At 35.9% G+C, this 23,038-nt stretch overlaps 1 protein-coding gene and 1 long non-coding RNA gene across 3 annotated transcripts in view; one reads left to right on the forward strand and one right to left on the reverse strand.

Annotated features, from left to right (window-relative positions):
- Positions 1-23,038, forward strand: part of LOC112636160 — a 198,251-nt gene that overhangs the window by 154,646 nt on the left and 20,567 nt on the right. The window lies entirely within an intron of this gene.
- The window catches only part of TMEFF2 (transmembrane protein with EGF like and two follistatin like domains 2), a 244,576-nt gene that overhangs the window by 47,380 nt on the left and 174,158 nt on the right, over positions 1-23,038 (reverse strand). For both annotated transcript variants that reach the window (XM_025404668.1, XM_025404669.1), the window contains exons 6-7: positions 5,013-5,161; positions 4,213-4,272 (exon numbers count right to left, since the gene is read on the reverse strand). In XM_025404668.1, coding sequence (XP_025260453.1) covers positions 4,213-4,272; positions 5,013-5,161 — 209 coding nt within the window. The remainder of the gene's footprint in view (positions 1-4,212; positions 4,273-5,012; positions 5,162-23,038) is intronic.

The raw sequence follows: 23,038 nt of genomic DNA on the forward strand, positions 1-23,038 counted from the left end.
AGGACAAGGGCTTGCATGTTGCAGTGACTCTGCAAATATTTGTTGAATGAATTGATTCAACCATAATTTCTTCTTTTGTGTTGGTTGCAAAGAAACTTAGGGCTAAATGCAGTAACTGTAATAGTCTATGTTGTTGGTATATTTATTTTCTTTAACAATTCTGATTTCATGTTTTCAATTTCTATTTAAACAATTTCAATTTAAACAATATGGAAGAAAAATACAAATGTATTTTAATTATAAAACACTGCAAACTCTGAAAACTGGTATAGGATGTCATAAAATAAAAAATATTTTATTTTCTAGATAATTAAAACCAATATCATCTGACTTCATTTTATAAAGTATCTAACAACTTATAAAATTAAGTACATTTTTACTGGAAAAAATATAGCCCTTTTTTTGAAGCATGAACAAACTTTTAGACAGAAAACACAATCAGAAAATATACATAAATACTGGATAAAGAAAAACAAATAGTTGAATTTCATTTTTTTTCCCATTAGAAGACATGAGGGGTATATATATACACACACACACATATATATACACATATATATGAAAGAAAATGTTGCAAATTTCAAGAGGTGTAAAACATTTGCTATTTAAAAACTTCCCAAAGGACAGTTTAATTTTAGCAATTTAAAACAATGAAAAGCCTGGAAAGCCCTAGCTTCGTGGGTTTGTAAAATCTGTGTTCCCTGAATCTTTCTGTGGGTGTACAGACAGACTTAAATCTAAGCCCAAGTCTTATAGTGATGAAGGGAGAATAACATTAAATGGCCTGTTTAGCTCATTTGACAGGTATCCTGTCACTGGGCTTTGAAATGAAGAGATCCAAAGCCCTTTATTCAAAAGTCAGTAATGCCTTGGGTCTCATTAAAGGACAGAGGGTAGAATAGAGACCCAAATCAGGTGCAACCAGAAAGTAATACTGGCAGGGATGATTGAGCAAATTCTTTGGTTTCCTGGTGCCGACTACATTTATGTGCCTTTGAGGTCATGGAATTCAGTCTCTGAGCTAGTCTGCCACACTCTAGTATACTGTACATATTAGTCTTGTTGAAGGCATTGCTCCCTTCGTTTGCATTTTTTGCACGTTTTGGTAATTCACCTCCTGCTGATCCTTGCTGGGATCTCTTTTAACTGATATTAAAAATGAGACACAATTAATTTATTTTAAGAGTTAGGCTTTCTTTCAAGAAGATCTCCATTTTCTAATCAGAAACATGTGTTTGTATTAATGACTCTTAAAGTAGGCTCAAACAAAAAACTGGGAGAGATAAGTAAGGGTTTTTAATCTATAGTATTAATGACATATAAGGCAAAAATAAGAGTGTGTTAGATCCTTACTTCCCTCTGGTGGGAGAGTCCGTGAATGTGTGTCTAACATGGGAAGTGGCTATGACATTAAATGAGCTGTGAGCACACAGCAAACTTTGAGGGATAGGAGTCACACAGTTCCTGTTTTCCCTCCTTGGACAGATTTTAGCATGTGAAATAGCAATTAAGAGGACAATGACACATAGACTCTCTATTTGGTTCCTTTTAGTTTTTTCCAAAGTTCGTGTTCCCAAATTCAGGAAACTAAATACTATGGGAAGCTTGGAAATGTTGAGGAACATGACTATTACTTAAATGATTTCTAAAGAGGGTGTATATTGTATTCTAATGAAACCATTAATGAAGATAAATATATCTAAAATAAATGTCTTGAGAATCTTAAAGTATGCAATCAGTGTTTAACCAGGAATTACAAGCTTCAATTGACATTATCTTTGTTCCTGTCTTAAACTTGGATTTCAACAAACATGTATTTTTAAAATTTACTTTTATCTTAAAAGTTTTTCTTTAAGAGTTTTCAGGATAAATCTGACATCAAACTAGAAGATCCTGGACTACACTGAGTGACAGAAGAATTTTAATTTGCATGTATTAAAAATGTATTTTTTTCTTCTGATACCCAATAAAGTAATAAGATATGAAAAACATGCCAATTAAGAACAGTGACACTCAACATTAGAGATAATCTGTTTAAAACCAAATCCATATATAAATACTTTTGGAATAAAAATTCAATTATCAAATCTTTTTGAAATGGGCAAAATGTTAACATGCAATATAAATGACTTTGAGAGACCAGTAGAATCTCTCATGATATTTATGGGAACAATTTCATAAATGCATATATATTTGTATAGTGACACAGATCAACTTGAAGAGTTCTTTGTTTCAGGAACAAAATTCTCAGGGAGAGGCTTGATTTTTCAATGAGTACAAAGATGGATGGTTCACTAAAGAAGGTATGCATAAATTCTACATTTTTGAAGATTTTTCCAAATGAATTAGTTTGCAAAGTAGGAATAAAGGTATTTTAATTGCAGTTAGTAGCAGTGGCTTATAACACCATCAAAATATAATAATTGTTTATAAAAATATAAACAATTTAAATTTGTTTTCATTTAAAATTTAAAATATATACAATTAGCCTCCGACTTTGATTTTTCATTATTATCTTTTATTATTTTTAATAATATTTCTGTGGATCAGCATATCACAATGTACATTCTTGGAAATATTAATACTGCAAAACATGCTGCAAAATGTGTTATCAAACAACTTTGTTAAAAGCTGTGTATTATAAGGAACTATTTATAATTTTATTAGATATGATTATAGTGTTGTAATTTTGTTAAAAAATTATTGATATTTTTTAAAGATGCATGCTATTTGTGAATGAAATGATGAAATTTCCAGGATTTGCTTCCACATATTATGAAAATAGAGGAAAAGGATAGGGGTGAGGACAGGGATGGGTTAGCCATGGGTTGGTGTTACTGGACTTGAATGATGAGTACTTGTGGGTTCAGTATGCTATAGAGCCTACATTTGTGTATTTTACCTTTATTTGAAACACTCCACAACAAAAAGTAAAACAAATAAATAAAAGATGCATGTCTCTTAAATATTTTATAATGAACAAAAGAGCTGTGAGAAGTTCTGGGTAGAAGATCCATTTGTTTATATGAGCTCTTCCAAACTTATAGACCACTGAACTATTCTTTTCAAGGAACATCTGTAAATATCTCTCCTGGACACTTTAGGAATGGCTACATAATAGTAGAGCCAATGTCTTTCCATGTATAATTGTCCATGATAATTTCTGTCTTATAGCGCATAAAAATTCCAGCTACATATTGAAAAACATTAAGATAAAATGTGGGAAATGTTTAAAATATCTTTTATTTCCAAATTCTAAGAGGTTTCAGATATCTATAAGTATATTAACTAATTTTTTTCAGTGTCATAGACATTTATCCTGTTGTTAAAGAAAACAAAATTTCAGAAAGAAAGAAAGAATAGATGGTAGTAAATATTTTAAAAGATAAGAAACTACTCTTTTTGATTGAATATTTGCCATAAATCTAGTTATGATTGCTTAATATCTAAATGAAAAGCTCTGCCTAAAAACTTCACATATCATTATCAACCTATATAATATTATTTATATATTTTATCCCAAATTTCTATAACATTTAAGTATCTGTTAAAATTTCAATTGCATACACATGCATTATTTCTCACTCTAGAAAAGTTAGATTAGCTAGAGACATTCTTCAAAGTGAAATAATTGCTAAATATGATTTATATTTTTATATAAGGTGCTTTATAATTTTGCATGTCTGAGAAACTACATTTTAGTTTCAAAATAAGCTAAGGAAATTTACTATTAAAAAAACTATATATACATTTTTAACTTTGCATCTAAATAAGACAACCTGCATTACTGTTTGTAGCTGTCCTTTCTAGCTTTTTAGAGACTAGCAAACTTTTCATTGTTGACCTTTACGAAAATTTAAACAAGAACACTTGCATTTATTACAATATATTGCCAAAAATTGCATTGATTTCCACTGATGCTATTAATTTGATGAATATTTTGTTATTTGTAACATTTGCACAGTCAAAACAAGCTAATTATGTCTTAGTGACATTTTTGACAATTGCTTTAACTCTGGCAAAAAAAAGTATGTCTTCTTTGCTCGAACAAAAAATTACTCTTGCCTAATTAAAGCTTGAACTAGGCAAGAGAAGACTAGCACATGTTAGAAGTCTTGCAAGTTTCACTTTGGAATAAGTGGTAAACAACCATTTCCCAGGACTCTCTTTTAATAGAAGAGCTCACATTTTGTAGAAGAAAATATTATGTACCTGCATAATCTGTTCTTGCATAATGCCCATCTTCAGACTTAGTAGTTGTAGTTGTGTTATCTGTGTTAAAAAATTAACAATACACATTGATTAACTGTTTCCTAAATATCTACTATGAAACTTACATATTTCCTCCAACAATATCTTCATTGCAATTAAGGAATTTTTACAACTGGAGTTCTAAGCAACCTGTATACTAAGACAGATTTACAATGTCAATTTCTGTTTGAGAGCAAATAGTAAAATGAAGAGAGCTTTCTAAAGTTTGAGAAAAGAAGAAGATTCATAATTATAACTGAGAAAAATTGGGCAAAGGAGTAGCAAATCAAAAACTAAGAAAATGCTTGTTTCTGAACAAGAAAGAAAATAGAACATTCTAGTACCTCTTGCTTTTAAAAATGCATTTTAAATATTTGTACTGAATCAATACATAAAAATGAAGTGATTTGCTTTTAGTTTCAAGGATGCCTAATAAATTCTTAGATTCGTTTTAAAAATGTCTTTGACTTTCTTTTTTCCCTTTGCAAGAAAATTGTCTGCTATCTTGTGAATATTAGCTTCTGTGTTTATGGCGTTGTGACAATACAGTTCCATTGTATAGAGACAGATCTGGACGGTTGCTGAGAGCCCCTCAAAATCCTATAATTGACAAAAATGCTACAGTAGACTCTACGATCCATTGTAAATAAGAACTGCATTTTGAAAATGGAATAGCTGCCTAATAAGGAGTTTTCTTCACTTTTCATTTTTGCACAAAGACTAAAAACATTCTTCGAAATGAATTTTGGTATGAACATTACCTTGACATCGACCCAAAGACATGACTTCAATTTTCTCCTGTTTCTGACACGATGCTTCTTTGATTTGACATGCATTATCATAAGATTTCCCATCAGAAGCACAGAGGGGATTGAAGTTGGTTTGAGAACAGTCAATATTACACACACACCTAAAAAAACCAGAGAAATAAAAACATGTAATATCAATAGTGTTGTTACCGCATTATAAATAAAATACAAATGAAAGAATTGCTAAGTTGACAAAATGCAAGTTGGCAAAATTGAATTGTATCCTTCCAGGGAAGTTCCTTCACTTTCCTACCTGAGAAGAAAATAAACACAGAACTAATAGAAAATAATTCAAACAACTGAGCAATGGATAAAAAATGAAAAGGAAAAACTCAAAAATGATCATGAGTTAATCTCTGCCCTGGAACTTTAAAAACATGTACATAAATTTCCATGCTGATGTCTGCAGAATAGGAATAGGCTGAGGTAGTCACGAAACTCTGCTTTAGAGTTTTCTTAAATTGAATCTTACTCTTTCTTCTTTTTTTGGGATATTTGACTGGTTAAAGCTTGTGGAAAACTGACTCAGAGGACAGGTCAGAGAAAGCAAACAAGTAAATTATTGGGCATGCAATCAGGAGTTATATTTCTTTGGCATAAATAAGGATGCACATAAAATGTACTAAATGGTAATCTTCAGTTGTCCTTAACATTTTGGGGGGGGCCACAAAACCCTTTGGAAAAATGAAAGCTATAGATCTCTCCCCAGAAATATCCATGTTCATATAAACAACGCTTCTGTATAAAATTTCAGGGTTGTCTTGGGCCCCTTTAGGCATATCCTATGAAACCTCTTCCCAGGTATACAGTGCTATTTTTCTACCCCTCATTTTAAATAATCAAATAATAAATACAAGTTGATTGCCACTCATGATGTTAATATTTTTCTATAATCTAAATAAAAATTCGGTGATTTAATGAGAATTAGGTTACCTAAAGAAGAATTAAACATTTGAAAGAAAATTTTACATGATTGTTCCTATGTCATTATACTTCTCTATTGTATTATTCTGAATATTGGGTCTTGTGTGCTTTTTGGTGTGTGTGTACAACCATGTTACAGCTTTAGAATATAAACTCATATTTCACATTTTTATTAATATTTATGTTGTTTTATAAATAGATTATATGTTTCCCAAAGTCATGAAGCATACATTTTTACTTCTGTATATCTTACTGAGAGCTAGGCATACAATGGCAAGCAGGTTACTACATGCTAGACTCTCAACATGTATTGCTTTATTTAATCCTCACAACAGCTGTTTCACAGACCAAAGATATTACATAAGGTTAGACACTGGTAAATTGTGGAATAAGGACCCACTCATAGATTTAGTAAGCTAAAACCCAACCCCTTCTCTCTAATACCACAGACTGTGTTATTACAATCTCCTGGAGAACTTTTAAGTATACGGATTCATAAGCAGATTTCTGGGCTCCAGTAAATCTAGGGTAGCTTCTAACATTCTATATTCTTAAGTAGTCATCCTGGCACCAGACTCAATTCCTGGGAATCACTGCTTGATCAGTCTGTTGATTGAGTGAGAGAGGGTTTGTCTACACACCAGTGCATCTCAGAGTGTAGCCCTTAGACCATCTGTGTCAGAATTACCTAGATTGCTGTTTAAAAATGCTGGCAGAAAATGTGCTAATGAACTTTTTTTTTTGTAAGAGAATTGCTGTAGGAATGCCTGGTTATTTTTACATTTACCTATTTAGGAACAAATAGCTAGAACAGATGGCAACCATCTCTAAACACTTAACTCATCGAGGAGTGGTGTTCCTACCTCAGCTTTGATGTTGCCATGTGATCACAAGCTACTGGAACATGACATTGCTACCTCAATTGACTCTTGGCATCTGAAAACCTGAGATCAGAAGCTGCCTATGTGTTCAAAGAGCTTCTGATTCTTACAGAGTGGATGTGGATAAGTGGCTTTGTAGGCCAAGCCTTAATCATTATATTAAATAAAAAAGGAGTGGGGAGGTTGACATTTGCATTTTTAAAAAGGTAGCTTCTTTTGCCTTCAAACCAGTTTAGATTCTGACTGTTTGTTGTTGTGTTAGACTCTAGGAATTATCTCCTTCAAGGTCTTCTATAAAGTTGTTTTTTAGCAGGAGAAAAACACAGAGAAAGGTATGTTCTGCCATTTGTCTACCTAAATGGTAAATTAGATAAGATATCAGGGCTTTGAAGGTATCTCCAAATCAACTCCAAAGAAATTTAGAAATATATATATAGTACATTTCTAAATATATATATATATATATAGAGAGAGAGAGAGACAAAAACTAATTGGCAGTTCAGAAACCCATTTGATAGCATGACAAAATGGTGCAAAAGGAATAGATATGGTGATATGGTTTGGCTGTGTATCCACCCAAATTTCATCTTGAATTGTAGCTCCCATAATTCCTATGTGTTGTGGTAGCGACCTGGTAGGAGACAATTGAATCATGGGGGCAGGTATTTCCCTTGCTGTTCTCATGATAGTGAATAAGTCTCAAGAGATCTGATGGTTTCATAAAGGGAAATTTCCCTACACAAGCTCTCTTCTCTTGTCTGCTGCCACGCCTTTCACTTTCTGCCATGATTGTGAGGCCTCCCTACCCACTTGGAACTGTGAGTCCATTAAACCTCTTTCTTTTGTAAATTGCCCAGTCTTGGGTATGTCTTTATCAGTAGTGTGAAAATGGACTAATACAGATAGAAAGGTAACATTTGATTGAACTGGACTGGTTAGAATCAATGTTTCAGTGAAAAATTCACTTAACCTTTAACACCAAATTGAAAAATTGTGTGGAATATTTTACAAGATTCTCCAGTTGGTGTATTTATTTATTTATTTATTTATTTTCAGTTTGACTAATCTTATTTTAGTCCCACAGCTTTTCTGCTGCTGACATCCTCTCCCCCTTGCTTTCCTAGCGTTGCTCACTCAAGGCCTCCTTTCAAGATTTGTTTCCTCTCGAAATTCCTGGCTCTTGTTGCTGCAAATAAAGCCTTTCATGGAATAGCTAAGAAACAGGTATAGACGGTTGATGTTTTTATTCTCAGCCCAAGAGGAGAACATAGATTCATTCCTTGAGGTGAGTTTCCCTGGGATATAAGCTTCAGGAAAGCATGGATTATATTGGTCTTTTTCTCAATTGCATATCCTCATCATTAACCTCCATCTTTGCTCCCTACTCTATATACTTGCATATATTAAATTAATGCAAGAGTACATTTTAAAAATACTTCATATGGCTCTCAGCAATCATTGGAAATTGGAAATCTATGGAGAATATTTTTCTTTTTGTGAATAAGTGGAAGAAAATTCAAAGATTTGCTAAAATGGCTTGAAAACAATAAGCTGGCCAGGCATGGTGGCTCATGCCTGTAATCCCAGCACCCTGGGAGGCCAAGGTGGGCAGATCGCCTGAGATCAGGAGTTCGAGACCAGCCTGGCCAATACGGTGAAACACTGACTCTACTAAAAATACAAAAATTAGCCAGATGTGCTGGTGGGCACCTGTAATTCCAGCTACTCAGAGGCTGAGGCAGGAGAATCACTTGAATGGGAGAGGTGGAGGTTGCAGTGAGTTGAGATCCCGCCATTACACTCCAGCCTGGGCAACAGAATGGGACTCTGTTTCAAAAACAAAACAAAACAAAACAAAACAAAACACAAAAACAATGAAGCTTGGGGAAAAGGAAATGTTGTGACTGGATTACCAAGGACCTACCATTTCTATGTTTCCGAAAGACCAGTAAACTCTGATTACATAATCATTATTTACTGTATTCCATGTATCTATGTCTATTAAGCTTACTCAATTAGAAAAACATGCAGGATTCCAGGACCACAGTCTGAAACTCCAAGTCCATCTTGATCTCTATTTGCAGTGATTGAATTATCTTTGCATTCCCCAATGGGCCCAATACCTTGCACACATGAAACTTTCAATAACTACATGTTGAATAGATAGCTAAACGAAATGAATGAATATACTAACAATTTTACATTCTTAAAGAAAGGTTGCTATTCTAAAAGTTACTATTACTATGCCCATCTTACAGATAAGAAAATTGAGACTTGGAGAAATCTCACAGCTTGCAAATGGAAGAGCCTAAATTAAAATCTAGGCAGTCTGATGCCAGAGCCTGCCCTGTTCTACATACTGAAAGTACAAGGAAAGACAGACCCAAACTCCTATCACAGACCCAAATTCCTATCATTCGCTGATTAAAGGAATCCTTTGAGTAAGTAGGATTTGGAAAACAAGGCTATGTCTGCTCTTGGAATATGTATCATGATTTTATGAATCTAAATCATATTGACTCTTGGTCCTTGTCTTCTCAAACAAGCAATCCAGACTGTTTGTGTATCACTGGGATACATCAGTGAATGTTAGTTTTAAGACATTGCAAACTAAAACCTGGTTTTAGAATTAGTAACTAATTTTATGGGCGTTAGATTAACCTATCTAAAGCATCAGTTGCTCAAAATATTTTATCCTTAAATAAAATGCTATATAAAGATCCACATAACAACGAATATTTATACACAAATACACACACACATGTATAGCTCAATGGACTCTACTGAAATTACAAAATTAGAGGGTTTTAGCATTAATCTTTTTCCAAGTGTCTGCTTCAAAACTTTCAAAGAGGCATTTTGGGAAGTTTACATTCATGGGGTAGCGGGGGTTTTGTGTGTTTATATGAGTGAAAAAATGTGTGTGTGTTGGGGGTGGGGGGTTCACACTTACCTCCATGGTGCATTTACTGCACTGGTAATTTGCCTGTTTACTTGTTTATACCTCTACCTTTCTGAAACCTTCTCAAGGGCAAGGTGTTTTACTTACCTTTGACATTCTGGTACCTAGTACAGTGCATTACAAACATCTTCAATAGATGGTTGTTGAATAAATTACTGAGAGAATGGCGGATGGTGTTGAAGGAGTTGAAAATATTCATTGTGTTGTATATTAACTGTGTGTTATATATTAACATCTAGGAGAGATAACTTTGTGCTACTTGGCAGATGTGGGGTCTCCAAAGGAGAGGTGGTTCTTGAAGAACTAAGGCTCACTGTCCTCCTCTTATTTGTGTTTCCACAGACAAAGGAAACAGGGAACAAGCAGTTAGTAATCTCGATGGCATCAAAGTCCAACTGGGACAAGAAAATGTTTTCACCAGGCAGGCTACTACTTCTCATTTGTGGTATTTGGGTACAGTTTCAGGCACCAATATAATTTGAACATGATAGCAACTTGTCAGTTTATTGCTACATTAAACCACTGAAAAACATAAGGCTCTGATAAAAAGGTGACAGAAGAGCCACGTGCAGTGGTGTATGTCTGTAGTCCTAGCCACTCAGGCGGCTGAGGGAGAAAGATCACTTGAGGTTAGCAGTTTGAGAGCAGCCTGGGCAAAATAGTGAGTCCCTGTCTCTAAATAAATAAATAATTAAAAATACGTTTTAAAGATTAAAAAAGAAAAAAGAAAAAAGGTAGCATTTATCATATAATGTAATGGTGAAACTGCAGGTCACTTTAGCAGCATATGTAAATTAATCAAGGGTTTTTCTTTCTACAGAAATGAAAAGCACACATTTTTGAAAACAGAAACTATCCCTTCACTGCTTTTGGCAAATAATTGCATTATTATTCATTCCGAGAGGAGTAACTAGTTAATTATAGCATGTCACAAGTATTTTATGTGAGCCAAGGATTTGTAAAGCTGAGGACTGCACGAATGCCTTTAAGGTTTTTTGTGTTTTCTTTTCTTTTCTTCTTCTTTTTTTCAACCTATCTCAGTCTTTTGACATTTTGACACTGCGATTACATAGATCTCTTTTCTTCTAGGCTACAAAGAAAAAGAATCAGCCTTACTAAAAAATAATAATTTCAGGGGTCTATATGTGGTAATACTACCCTCTGAAAATCCTTCAAAGAAAATTAACATTGACTGAAAACCTTAGCTCTCTGAATTATAAGATAGAAGAGAAATAGGAAATAATTTTAAAAGACCACTTGATGGAGTAAGGAACCTAAATTATAGCAGTAAAAGGTAGCATTTAAGACCACTCATATACATTTATAACTAGCTCATCAATATTTTCGGGGGGTTTGACATTAATTTAATTCCCTGCCTCACTTGAAATTGCTCTTCCAAGGATGATCTGCAATGAGTTAAATAAGCTTCTCTGTGTATTTAGAAGTGCCTTGTCATCTGCCAGAGTGTGAGAATGCAGAACCTGGCAGCTAGCAAATTACTTATTCATGTGTCTGGTTTGTGGCTGCCCTCTAATTTCACTAGATTTTGTTTCATCTATTAAACATGGCTGTCACTTATTCCTCTCCCAAGGTCCTTGACTCGGTGTCCATTCCGTATTTTGACCACACAATATTCCCAGTTAGTTTCAAAGCACCCAACTGCACTGCAGTGAGGCTGGCTTTCTGGGTTGTTTTGGACCTTGACTGTGGTTGTTTTGTTTCTCTTGAGGGTGTCTTTCTCTGGGGCCATTATGCAGACCCCCTCTGGCCTGGCCAGTAAATGAGGTCAGAGCTGCTGTCTGAGCTCCCTGTCAGATCCGTAATGGATGAACTGCATTATATTAATAACAGTAAAAACAGTGTGTACCTTTCATTCAAGATGCTTATGATACTTTAAGCCCATTTACTCATTAACTCTCACATCACTCCTTTTGATGGAACTTGATTATAAGTATTTTATCTGTAAGGAAACTGCAGTGCAGGAATGACTGTGTTGTGAGAGAAAAATATGAGGTAAAAGATGTGAAAATGCATCGAAAAATTAAACCCTCTATTCAAAGGGTAGAAAAGCATTGACTGGCAAGGCTAGTAAGTCTCCCATGTCATTACTCAGGTCTCAGGTGACTTTTTTTTGTTTCTTTTTCAAACTTAGAGTGGGTAATCCTTTTAGTTTTGAAATCTAGGAGGAATGAATAATGCCATTCTCCAGAAGCATTACCCAGGACTGCACTCAGGTTTTCCAGGGTGGCTAGGCTTATCTTGCATGTGGAAAAAGCTTAGTTGCCATTAGTATCGATCTCTTTATAAGGATACAAAACATAGAAGTTGGCCCATTGCATGGGGAAGGTCTTGGGAATACTGGGCCTTACTGATCAGAAATAGATTAGGACAACAAATAGCCAATCAAAGGAAAACTGAGCTGCGAAACTCTTGCCCTGGGTGGTCCCAGAACTTTCAAAAAACAGAATCACATTTTGAAGAGAGGGAACTATTGCTGGGAAAGAGACTGATGGCCACATATTGAAATAGTGTCTAATTATAATAAAAGCAGATGGAGAATGTGACTACAGGTTGGAACTTGGTATTAGATAGACCTGTAGTTAATGAGGCTTATTTACTAGCTGGATGGCACTGGGCTACTTCACTTTCCCAAGCTTAAGAATCCTCACCTGTGAAAATGGAGTTAATGACTCAAGACTGTAGTCACTAAATGCATATCAATTGCTTAACAAAGTTTCTGAGAAGTTGTAATCAAATAAATATTGTCCAGCATTAACTTCTGGCTTTCAAGTCCTGGATTTCAAATTCTAGATGCAGATCAAAATCTTCTGCGGAATAGTTAAAAAACCCAGACGGTTGGGTTGCAACTCAGAGATTCTCATTTAGGAGGTCTGCTGTGAGGACTAGGTAGTCATTGTTGTCAAAAATGCTACAGGTGATTCTGATGTGCAGACAGGGTGAGCCGGAATTACATTAGATAATCTTTCTCACCTTCTAAGGCTAAGAGATTTTCCAGATTTACTCTATATAAGATTCATCGTGACAAATTTTGTTGCAATAATACCTGGAGGGGCATTCAGAAATCAGTATCTTAAAGCAAGTTAGCTTTTTCTGTGGGAGAAGTGGCAAAAAAAGGGGATGAAATTATCATGAGGTTCCCCTGTGTCTGGCACCTTGCTCCAACTTCCTTATGACTCTTTCGTTTTATGCTCATAAGATAGGGAGGAGGAGGTGGAAAGTGAACTATCTGGAAAGAAGAGTAGGATTTAGATGAAGAAGAGTGGTGGAGAGAATGCCTGGGGAAATGTATGGAGGAAGACAGTGCACAGTGTGCTGGGAGGATCACAGATAGATCAGTCTGATTAGAATGAACTCTTCTCATCCAATGTGACTGAACACAACGCTCTAGACAGATTGCAAAGGGCCTCAATTCCAGTCCAAGGAGTGACCTTTATCTTCTGGGCAATGGGGAGTCCTGAAAGCTTTTTGAGCACAGTGTGATGAGCAGGTCAACATGATGAAAGCGGTGCTTTAGAAAGATGATGCTAGCAGTAGAGTGCAGGCAGAGGGACTAGTTCCCAGGCTATTGCTGTTAGGTATAGGGACAAGGAAGGAAAGCCCCAGAGGGAGGCATTCACTATATGGAAGAAAAGGAAGAGTCATTAGGACTTGGTGGCTTGCTACTTAAGGCATATTATAGTGAAGCACCAAGGCAAAAATCTAACCACCATGTCCTTCCTGCTCTACCCTTTCCTGCTTTTTTCCTGATCTGTACTACGTTCCAAACTAGAAACTTACTACAGGAGCTGCCAAGCTAAGGGAGGGAGGCAGCTGTGTGTGTGACTCAGGAAAGCTTTCTTTCCTCATAGGGAGAGTTTTCTGCCTTCACTATTGGGACAGAGGCAAACAGGCTTCTATCACAACAGTGATAGCACGCAAGCACCCTTAACTACAATTGAAGGAGAATAACGCCTTCTATTAATGTGTACTCTGCCTGGTTCCAGGGTTGATTTAAAATGACTGAAACAAAACCATACGGGCAGCAGAGACTTATTAATGCCCACTGCGTTAGTGAGCAAAGAAGGCTCCTTCCAAGGCAGAAGTTGCTCCCACGTCCCTCTTCAGTACATATGATAGATGGAAGCAGGATTTAACTCTCCATCCATTGTCATGGGTCACGATGGCCTTTTCCTCAGGATTATTTTTTCTTTTTAGAAGCAGCTGCATTTACATCTTAAAATAATCAAAGCAGACAATTCTTCTTACTCATGTACATTTTTAAAAGTATCTTGAAGCAAAATTCCTCATTAGCATCATGTGTATGTGCTTGCTCATTAAGCTGGAAAACATATTCCATAACCAAGGGTAACTTTGTGATCACGGAGAAGTGCGGTCGCTCCGACTGGATGGGTCTTTATACACACTAGAGTCAGGAAGCATGAAAACCCCAGAATAAAAAGTTGGCAGGAAAAACAATACAATAAAGTTACTAAAAGATCACTTTTGAATAATGTGGTAGACTAGATTCCCACTCGCTCCATTCTGTCATTATCACATTGAACGTTTAAGCACATTCCCAAGCGTCGGGATTCCCACACCCACTTTAATGATTGGGGTGGCTTCATGTTTGTGTTTTACCAACTGGCCCTCTGCTATGCTTTCACCTGACAAAAGGCTTTTAGGAGTAAATGTGTATGAACATCATTACAGTTTAGATTTCCCACGAAACTGCAATTTCACATCATGCCCTTGGATTTTATCCATGAAAGATAAGAAACAACAGATGAATTACAGCTTTGTACTTTGGTAAAACTGCTAGTTTGAAAATAATTGGCCACTATATTGTTCAGGTGGCTTTTATTTGTTTGGCTTATATTTGTTTATCTTATTATAAGAACACTCATGATAATTATTTTCAGAGAACACAAGGTAGTCCTACCTGGTGATACGGCACATTTCCTTTTATTAGATAATCGAGTCAGTTATAAGATCTTTTGTATTTTCCTTTGTTCCTTGGCTCTCAGGGAGCTCAGAGATAAGCAGTGAGTGTGTGTGATTGTGTGTGTGTGTATATAAAATGAGGACAGGTGGTATACGAAAACAACAAATCCTCAATTTAACAAGTTTAATAGCTTTTTGTTAAAGGTAGGAAAATAAGGTGACATTTGTGCACTTGCAACAAATCATCATGGAATTAATTCTCAGTGTTTTTGTAACATGTTATTTCCCAGTTGATGTTCACTAAAGATTATACTGCTATAATTGAGTATAAAAATAAAGTACTAATTAAATCATGTTGATATTAACTAACTCTTCATAATTAGAACTCATACCAAATGTTTACCCTTCATGATTATATCAATCTTTTACTTATTAATTTTGGGGTCAATTTACTTTAAATTTACTTTAAAAATAATATTTAATGCATATTATACCATGCTATAATAAATATCATATTTGAATAAAGATAAATATAATAGAAATATTTATAGGAGCACTGAAACTTGGAAAGAGAAGATGGAAAATATGATTAAGGTAGGAGAATGCCTTAATTTTATCTGTAATGTTTTGGTTCTTAAGATCAAAAGCAAATATGCTAAATGTTTGCATCTGTTCAAATTAGGTAGTAGAGCACAAGTATTATATTACTTTTAATAGTTTCAAAACACTGTACTTTATCATTTAAAATAAAAATATTAGGTTTGACATTTTGCTTTAAATGATTAAATTATCAATCTTGGTAAATAGTTTTTGCATGATTTTGATCAGGAAAGTTTATTTCTAAGTTGTTTAAACAAACTGAAAAAGAATTATGTGCATGGAGACATTCCACTGGACCAAGATAATGTTTCTTTGAAAATAACGATTTAAGATTGAGTTTATGTCTGTCTAAAAGCGACTTTCAAGCAGAGTTTATTATATGAAGGGAATCATCTCTCTCTTTCTCCTCATCTTACGTGTTTGCCCACTAAAATATTAAACTCAAAAACCCATGGTGGCATTTTAGTTTACAGCCTCAAACCAGCCATTCCTCACTGGCTTCCTGCAGTATTGCCGGTGAGTTTTGATTGCTCTGAGAGAGGACTGTGTGGTCAGAAATAGTTGTGAGCTATTCTGAAACTCTCGGGATGAAGGACTTTAAGTAGAAATGTTTGAATATTTTGCCTTGAAATAAAAATGCTTCTCAGTATCTCAAAAATATTAAGCTTTAGAAAGTAAGAAAGGACAGGATCTGTGAGTACCCTCCGAGAGTGAACCCTAGGTAAGGTCCTCTGGTCAAAGGTGTTTGGAGGTCTGCAGCTATTATTGCCACTTTTTTTTTTTTTCCCCTACCGAGGTATATACATTTTAGTTTACCACAGATCTCATTTAATTCAATTGAATTGCATAAGTGTAGCTGAGCACCTACTTGGTACCAGGTACTAGGCTGAACATCAGAGACAAAGATGATGCTTACGATTACAGTTGGCAACAGAGATCAAAACAGAAGGAGAAAAACAAATATTCATCAAACAGAGTCATCAGACTTTGGCTTTGTTAGCATGAAAATGTATTTTGCTATCACCGAGCAGTAATAACTACTTACACCTGGTGGGTACAAAAAGCTTTCACGGAGGATGTGATGCTTAAGCTGGAACTTGGAAAAGGAGTAGAATTTCAGCAGCTGGTCTCCCTGCTGACTTGTAACAAGAGGACATGTAAATCCTTTCTCCACTGAGGATTTCCCCCTAACGGTGTCATTCTCATGCTCATCCCAGATGAGTCAAGTAACACAGAATTGTATTTTAACTTAAATGTATCACTGACTCAAAAGCATTTTTTAGGTACTGATAATGGGCTGAATTCCTCATTGCAAGATTCATGGGTCTATGTGTTTTTCACTAAACCATGTGAAGAAAACAGGTTGGAGATTAAGTGACTATAGCTACAGATAAAGTTGGAACAAAGAACCTACGAGCATCCACCCCAGGAAGGAAGCATTCCCCAATGATAAAGAGCATAGTTGGAGCCCTGGACACTTAGGAATCACTGAATAATTTACTGATTGGAAGGACATTAAAGAAATGCTGAAAAATCAAACAGGAGTCCTCATTAATCCATTCATTCACTCAACCATTCTATGTGGAGTGGCTACTCTGCGCAAAACACTGTGCTAGGGGTCAGGGAAGGCAGAGGAACTTGCTAAATTCATGTAGCAAAGGATCCAGCAGAGAAGAATCAGCAAAGACTGCAAGGGTGGCAGGAAGACAAGAATGAGCTGGACAAACAATTGATATTATTCTTAAGCCTGGGTGTACAAAATGGTTTTGTTCTTGGCTTCATCTTAGAAGCTGCATAATCAAATGTAGACTTTTCTTTCAATAATAGTAAGTGGACACTACAGGAATGTAATATGTTTTTTAAATGGGTGTTTTGAATTCCTTCTAAGAGGAAATATCATTTTTATGAAACCAATAAGCTATTGATAAACATTAGAGTTATCAGTTATTACCTAAAATTTGGCAATATTTTTATTATTACAATTTGTTTGGTGATTGTATATATTATATATAGTGTGTGAGAGAGATCTGATTCATCCTTACCTAGTCTAGTCATCCATTTTATACATTGTCAGTCTTCTATTTTAAGCAAGCTCAGTTATAAACTCTTTAAATTCAAAATATTTTTATTTTTACATATTATCTTTTTTTTTTTTTTTTTGAGACAGAGTCTTGCTCTGTCACCCAGGCTGGAGTGCAGTGGCACAGTCTCCCCTCACTGCAAACTCCGCCTCCCGGGTTCACACCATTCTCCTCCCTCAGTCTCTCGAGTAGCTGGGACTACAGGCGCCCACCAGCACGCCGGGCCCACCACCATGCCCAGCTAATTTTTTGTATTTTTAGTAGAGACGAGGTTTCATCATGTTATCCAGGATGGTCTTGATCTCCTGACCTCGTGATCCACCCGCCTCGGCCTCCCAAAGTGCTGGGATTACAGGAGTGAGCCACCGCACCCGGCCTACATATTATCTTCTATCTTGTTTTCAAAATAAATATCTTCAAGTGCCATGCTATATATGTACATAGCAGAAAACATAAATTCTGTTTAAATAAGTTAGGTTATAGTTGATTACAATTTAAAATCACTGGGTGATAACTTTTGTTGTGTCTCTGAATAGTAGGTGTTCTATACCTTTCTCACTGACATAAGGTCTACTGAGACTTGACAGTTATCAGGCAGGCAGATTTGGAGCATGCTTACATTATCATCACACACATATCAAGGTACAATGGAACCTATGCCAACAAACCATGCAGGATACTTTCATTATGCATCCAAATACTGTATTAGCTGGGGGCCCCTTCACAGGAGTTGAAGTTTAAGCTTATGTTTTCCTTGATAAAATGCTAGTCCTAAATAATTATGAACCGGTTTGTTCTCTTATTTAGGATTTTTTCCTAATAGGCAAAAGTACTTTTAAAATGTAAAGTTCTAATCAAAAGTAACAGAATATAATTTAAAAATATATAAAATATTTAGAAAGAAATGTGATGACTTTAACTTTGTATTCATACTCATAGATTACAGAGTCACTTGGATCACAAAATACTCATTATTATTATAATATTAAGAAAAATTACCAGCATATAAATTGGAATACAAAGGTATAAAAAATTAGTAAAAATGTATACAAATTAAAAATACTCTTCCCCGATTATAGAAAAACCTAGGCCGGGCGCGGTGGCTCAAGCCTGTAATCCCAGCACTTTGGGAGGCCGAGGCGGGCGGATCACGAGGTCAGGAGATCGAGACCATCCTGGCTAACACAGTGAAACCCCGTCTCTACTAAAAATACAAAAAAAAATTAGCCGGGCGTGGTGGCGGCGCCTGTAGTCCCAGCTACTCGGGAGGCTGAGGCAGGAGAATGGCGTAAACCCGGGAGGCGGAGCTTGCAGTGAGCCGAGATCGCGCCACTGTACTCCAGCCTGGGCGACAGAGCGAGACTCCGCCTCAAAAAAAAAAAAAAAAAAAAGAAAAACCTAGAGGCTAGTCCACAATTAGGATACTAAGATGCTCAGGATATAAAAACAGCAAAAGATAAGTCCATATGTATAAATTACCAGGGAAATAACAGAGTTTCTGAATTGCTCTCCTATTTCTACTTGCCTTTCTTCAAGTCAGTTCATGCTGCAGCTAGGGCAATGCCTTTAAGATGTCAATGAGAATCATTCCCTTGCTTAAAATCTAGCAAAGGCCTCCTTCCCCTGGACCCTAGAATAAAAACTGTAGTTCATACTGTGGTTCATGAGACCCTGTGTGATCTGGCTCTTGACTACCTATGCCATTATATTTCTGATCAATCTTATACATTCTTTCTGTACTCCAACTACACTAGACTTTTATTGCTCCTCCAACATACCACATGCTTCTGCCACCAGCACTTTTCACTTGCTGTTCCCTCTGCCTGGAATGTCCTAATCTCAGATACTTGCATGGCTCAAATATTACTTTTCTGACAAACCTACGCTGACTGCCCTATTTAACGAAGCACCAGTTTAATCTCTGAATCATCATGGTATGATATTACATGCTTGTTTTTTTTTGTTATTTTTTTTTTCTTTTTTTGAGACAGAGTCTCGCTCTATCCCCCAGGCTGGAGTGCAGTGGCATGATCTTGGCACACCGTAACCTCTGCCTCCTGGGTTCAAGGGATTCTCCTGCCTCAGCCTCCAAGTAGCTGGAATTACGGGCGCCTGCCACCATGCCCAGCTGATTTTTGTATTTTTAGTAGAGACAGGGTTTCGCTATGTTGGCCAGGCTGGTCTCGAACTCCTAACCTCAGGCGATCTGCCCGCCTTGGCCTCCCAAAGTGCTGAGATTTACAGGCATGAACCACTGCGCCTGGCCCATACTTGATTTTTTTAATTGTCCCTTTTCTTCACTAGAATGTACACTTACACATAGAGAGTGACCTCCGTCTGCTTTGTTCAGTGTTGTACTCTTCACAACTAGAACAATGGTTGATGCAAAATAGGCACTCAATAAATATTTGTTGAAAAAATGAATAAGTGAATGAATACATTCTAAATTTAAAATATGCTTATATTTCAGTGATCTAGACATAAAGTTTAGATTCAAATTATATGATTAATTAGATCAATGCATGTTGTTTTGCTTCAATTATCAAAAAAGTATGTTCATTTATACACATGATAAATATGTGTTAATTTTTGTTAAATGCCTAGCTCATAGTGGATGTGCAATAGATATTTGTGGAATAAATGGAGTACCTACCACGTACAAGTTACTAGACATTTTGGTATTTAATTACCAAACAATGGTCCAAATACCCCTATTAGGTAGAATAGATTATTTTAAACATGATGATGAATTTTGTGCCCTAATGATCAGTCTTCAGTAATCAATGTGAACGGTAAAGGTCCCCAGAGTTTGAGAGCCCTAGGCTACATGCAGTGCATCCAGTTAGCCTTTTCACTATCTATATACATTCTTAGTATTAAAATTCATATTATGTAATTTTCATATTTTTTCATTGTGATGCCCAAAATGGTTTAGATTCTGTCTGAATCTCCTTATTCTGAACACAAACTCAATCAGCATTTTCTTTCAATGGTTACTTAATCTGTACGAATCTTTGTTGCTAGTGTCCTTAAGATCACCTATCCTTCAAAGTATGACTCAATATTTTTTCCAGAGGTGGAAAATGATTGAAGGTTACTGTCGGCCGGGCGCGGTGGCTCAAGCCTGTAATCCCAGCACTTTGGGAGGCCGAGACGGGCGGATCACGAGGTCAGAAGATCGAGACCATCCTGGCTAACACAGTGAAACCCCGTCTCTACTAAAAATACAAAAACTAGCCGGGCGAGGTGGCGGGCGCCTGTAGTCCCAGCTACTCGGGAGGCTGAGGCAGGAGAATGGCGTAAGCCCGGGAGGCGGAGCTTGCAGTGAGCTGAGATCCCGCCACTGCACTCCAGCCTGGGCGACAGAGCGAAACTCCGTCTCAAAAAAAAAAAAAAAAGAGTGAATCCGAAGGTTACTGTCTGCTGTAAGCCTTTCCAAACTGAGCAGTTTCTTCTTTAGGCAATTCAGTATGTGTCTAATTTAAGTAATTTGATCATTTGATTATTCTGATCTGACTTCCGATTATACTTGCATCAAGACATCTATTTTATTTCAAAGATGCAGGGACAGCTACTGAGAAACCAAATAAACTTGGGCCTGTTTTGGTTGAAACTACTTTCTGTGGGTTCAAAAGTTTAGGTAGAACAAGAAGAAAAATGAGTATCAATGTATTACTTATGCAACTATTATTAAATCATGAACTGCAACAGAAGGATGTTAAATATTACATAAATACTTTGAAGTGAAAGATGTTGCCTTTTCACAGGCAATGTTTTTATTTTGACTATGGTTTCCAGAACCTACTATCATAAGGCATTTTTGCAGCAAATGTAGTTAATAAGGCAAGCAACTGCAAAGCAGATAATACCTCCCTTTGCGTACTTAGAGAGACTTCTTAGGCAGCAATGTTCTTCTGACTTTCTGATACACATGTTCTGCCTGGGGAGACGGCATGCTGTTAGGTTTGTGCCTAGTTAACATTTGGGATTGGGCTGTATCTTGATATATAAGGTTTAGGCTAAACAAAGATTTATAAAAATTGAATCTAAAGCTGATAACTGTGACTTGTCATTGGAATATTTTGATTGACAGAGGGACATTAAAATGGTTCAATGGCATTCTAGAGGCTATCACTGAAGCTTTTTTTTTTTTGCCAGTCTGGTAATGACTAAAATGTATACAGGGTTTTAGATGCTCATTCTGAACTTGGTCAATTCGGCTACATAATCTGCAATATATGTGCCCCTTTAAAAGAATTTATGATTAAAGTCTGCAACTGTGGCTAAATTGCACACATTAGGGTCCACATTTTTTTAAAGGCTAAAGAATGATTATCATATTCACAATGTTTTTAAAGAGCAGAAAGCAGAAGCCTTTTAAATATAATACACTTTGAAGTAATTGTGTTTAAGCAATCCACACTAAATAAAAGGGCAACTATATTTTTTAAAAGATAATACATATGTAGGAAACAATGGTGACCACTTAATAAGTAGCCAGAAACTTTGAAATGTGACATTTAGGAGAAGGCTCATTTCTATGAGAAAATACATATGATTTTACTTGGTATCATACTCAGGAAAGTGGAACCAGAGCTGTCAGGTTGCCTGAGAGACTAGGGTCCATTCTCTTTTCTTTGAAGCATGATGCCAGTGTCACGAATGTTGGTGTTGTCTCACTGTATCATAATACAGTGTCATAGTTCAAGCAATCACTGTGTCAGCTTAAACTAACTGAAAGTATAGGCTTATAGTCTGAGAAAATGATAGATGTTTTCACAGGAGAAGACACTTAAAATGAATATTGATTAAACGTAAGGTCTGTACAGAGATGTATTAATATATTTATTCAATGCCTTGGGTCACATAGAAAGGTACTCACTTTTTAGCCTACAAATTCTAAAGACTACCTTAAACAGAGGACAATGATGGTACCAATATTTGGGGTTGTGACCATATCATAAGACAGAACTTGCACATGGACCAAAGCTGACAGAATCCCATGAACTGAGAGATACAATTAACTCTTAAGAAAATAATTAGAAATCAGGGTAGGGGAGCTGAATAGGATGATTTTCATTTTCATTCAATATTGTCTAATTAATTGGTGAATACATGTCTACCTTTGTTTATTAACAATTCAAAATTAGATTAGATTGGTCAAGGGTCATTCATTTTATCATCTTTTTGGACACTACAGTTTGATCATGGCAACCTAAAGCTCTACAGTAACCATCTGCATAAGGCACTCAATCAAATGACTAATATCATTGTAATCTCATGCCTCATCAACTGAAACATGAGCTGTGAAACACTAATACTCACTCCTGGCTTAAGAAGACCCTGCTTTCAGTAGATGAAATATGCCAAGGATCCTGTGAGTCCATCTTATAGCCTTTCACATTTTCATTCATGTTCTTTTAGCAGCTAGTTATTAGAAGTCCAGTAAAATTGAATGTTTCTCTTTTGTAGCCAATAAATGAAAATCAGAGTCCAAAAGGTGCTATCCTCAAATGAAATGAGAAAAAAGAAGCTAGGCTGTGTTTTCTTGAGCATTAACCAAATATTAGATCTTCCAATTGAGTAATA

Source organism: Theropithecus gelada, chromosome 12, assembly GCF_003255815.1.
Source record: "Theropithecus gelada isolate Dixy chromosome 12, Tgel_1.0, whole genome shotgun sequence".
Taxonomy (NCBI): Eukaryota; Metazoa; Chordata; class Mammalia; order Primates; family Cercopithecidae; genus Theropithecus; species Theropithecus gelada.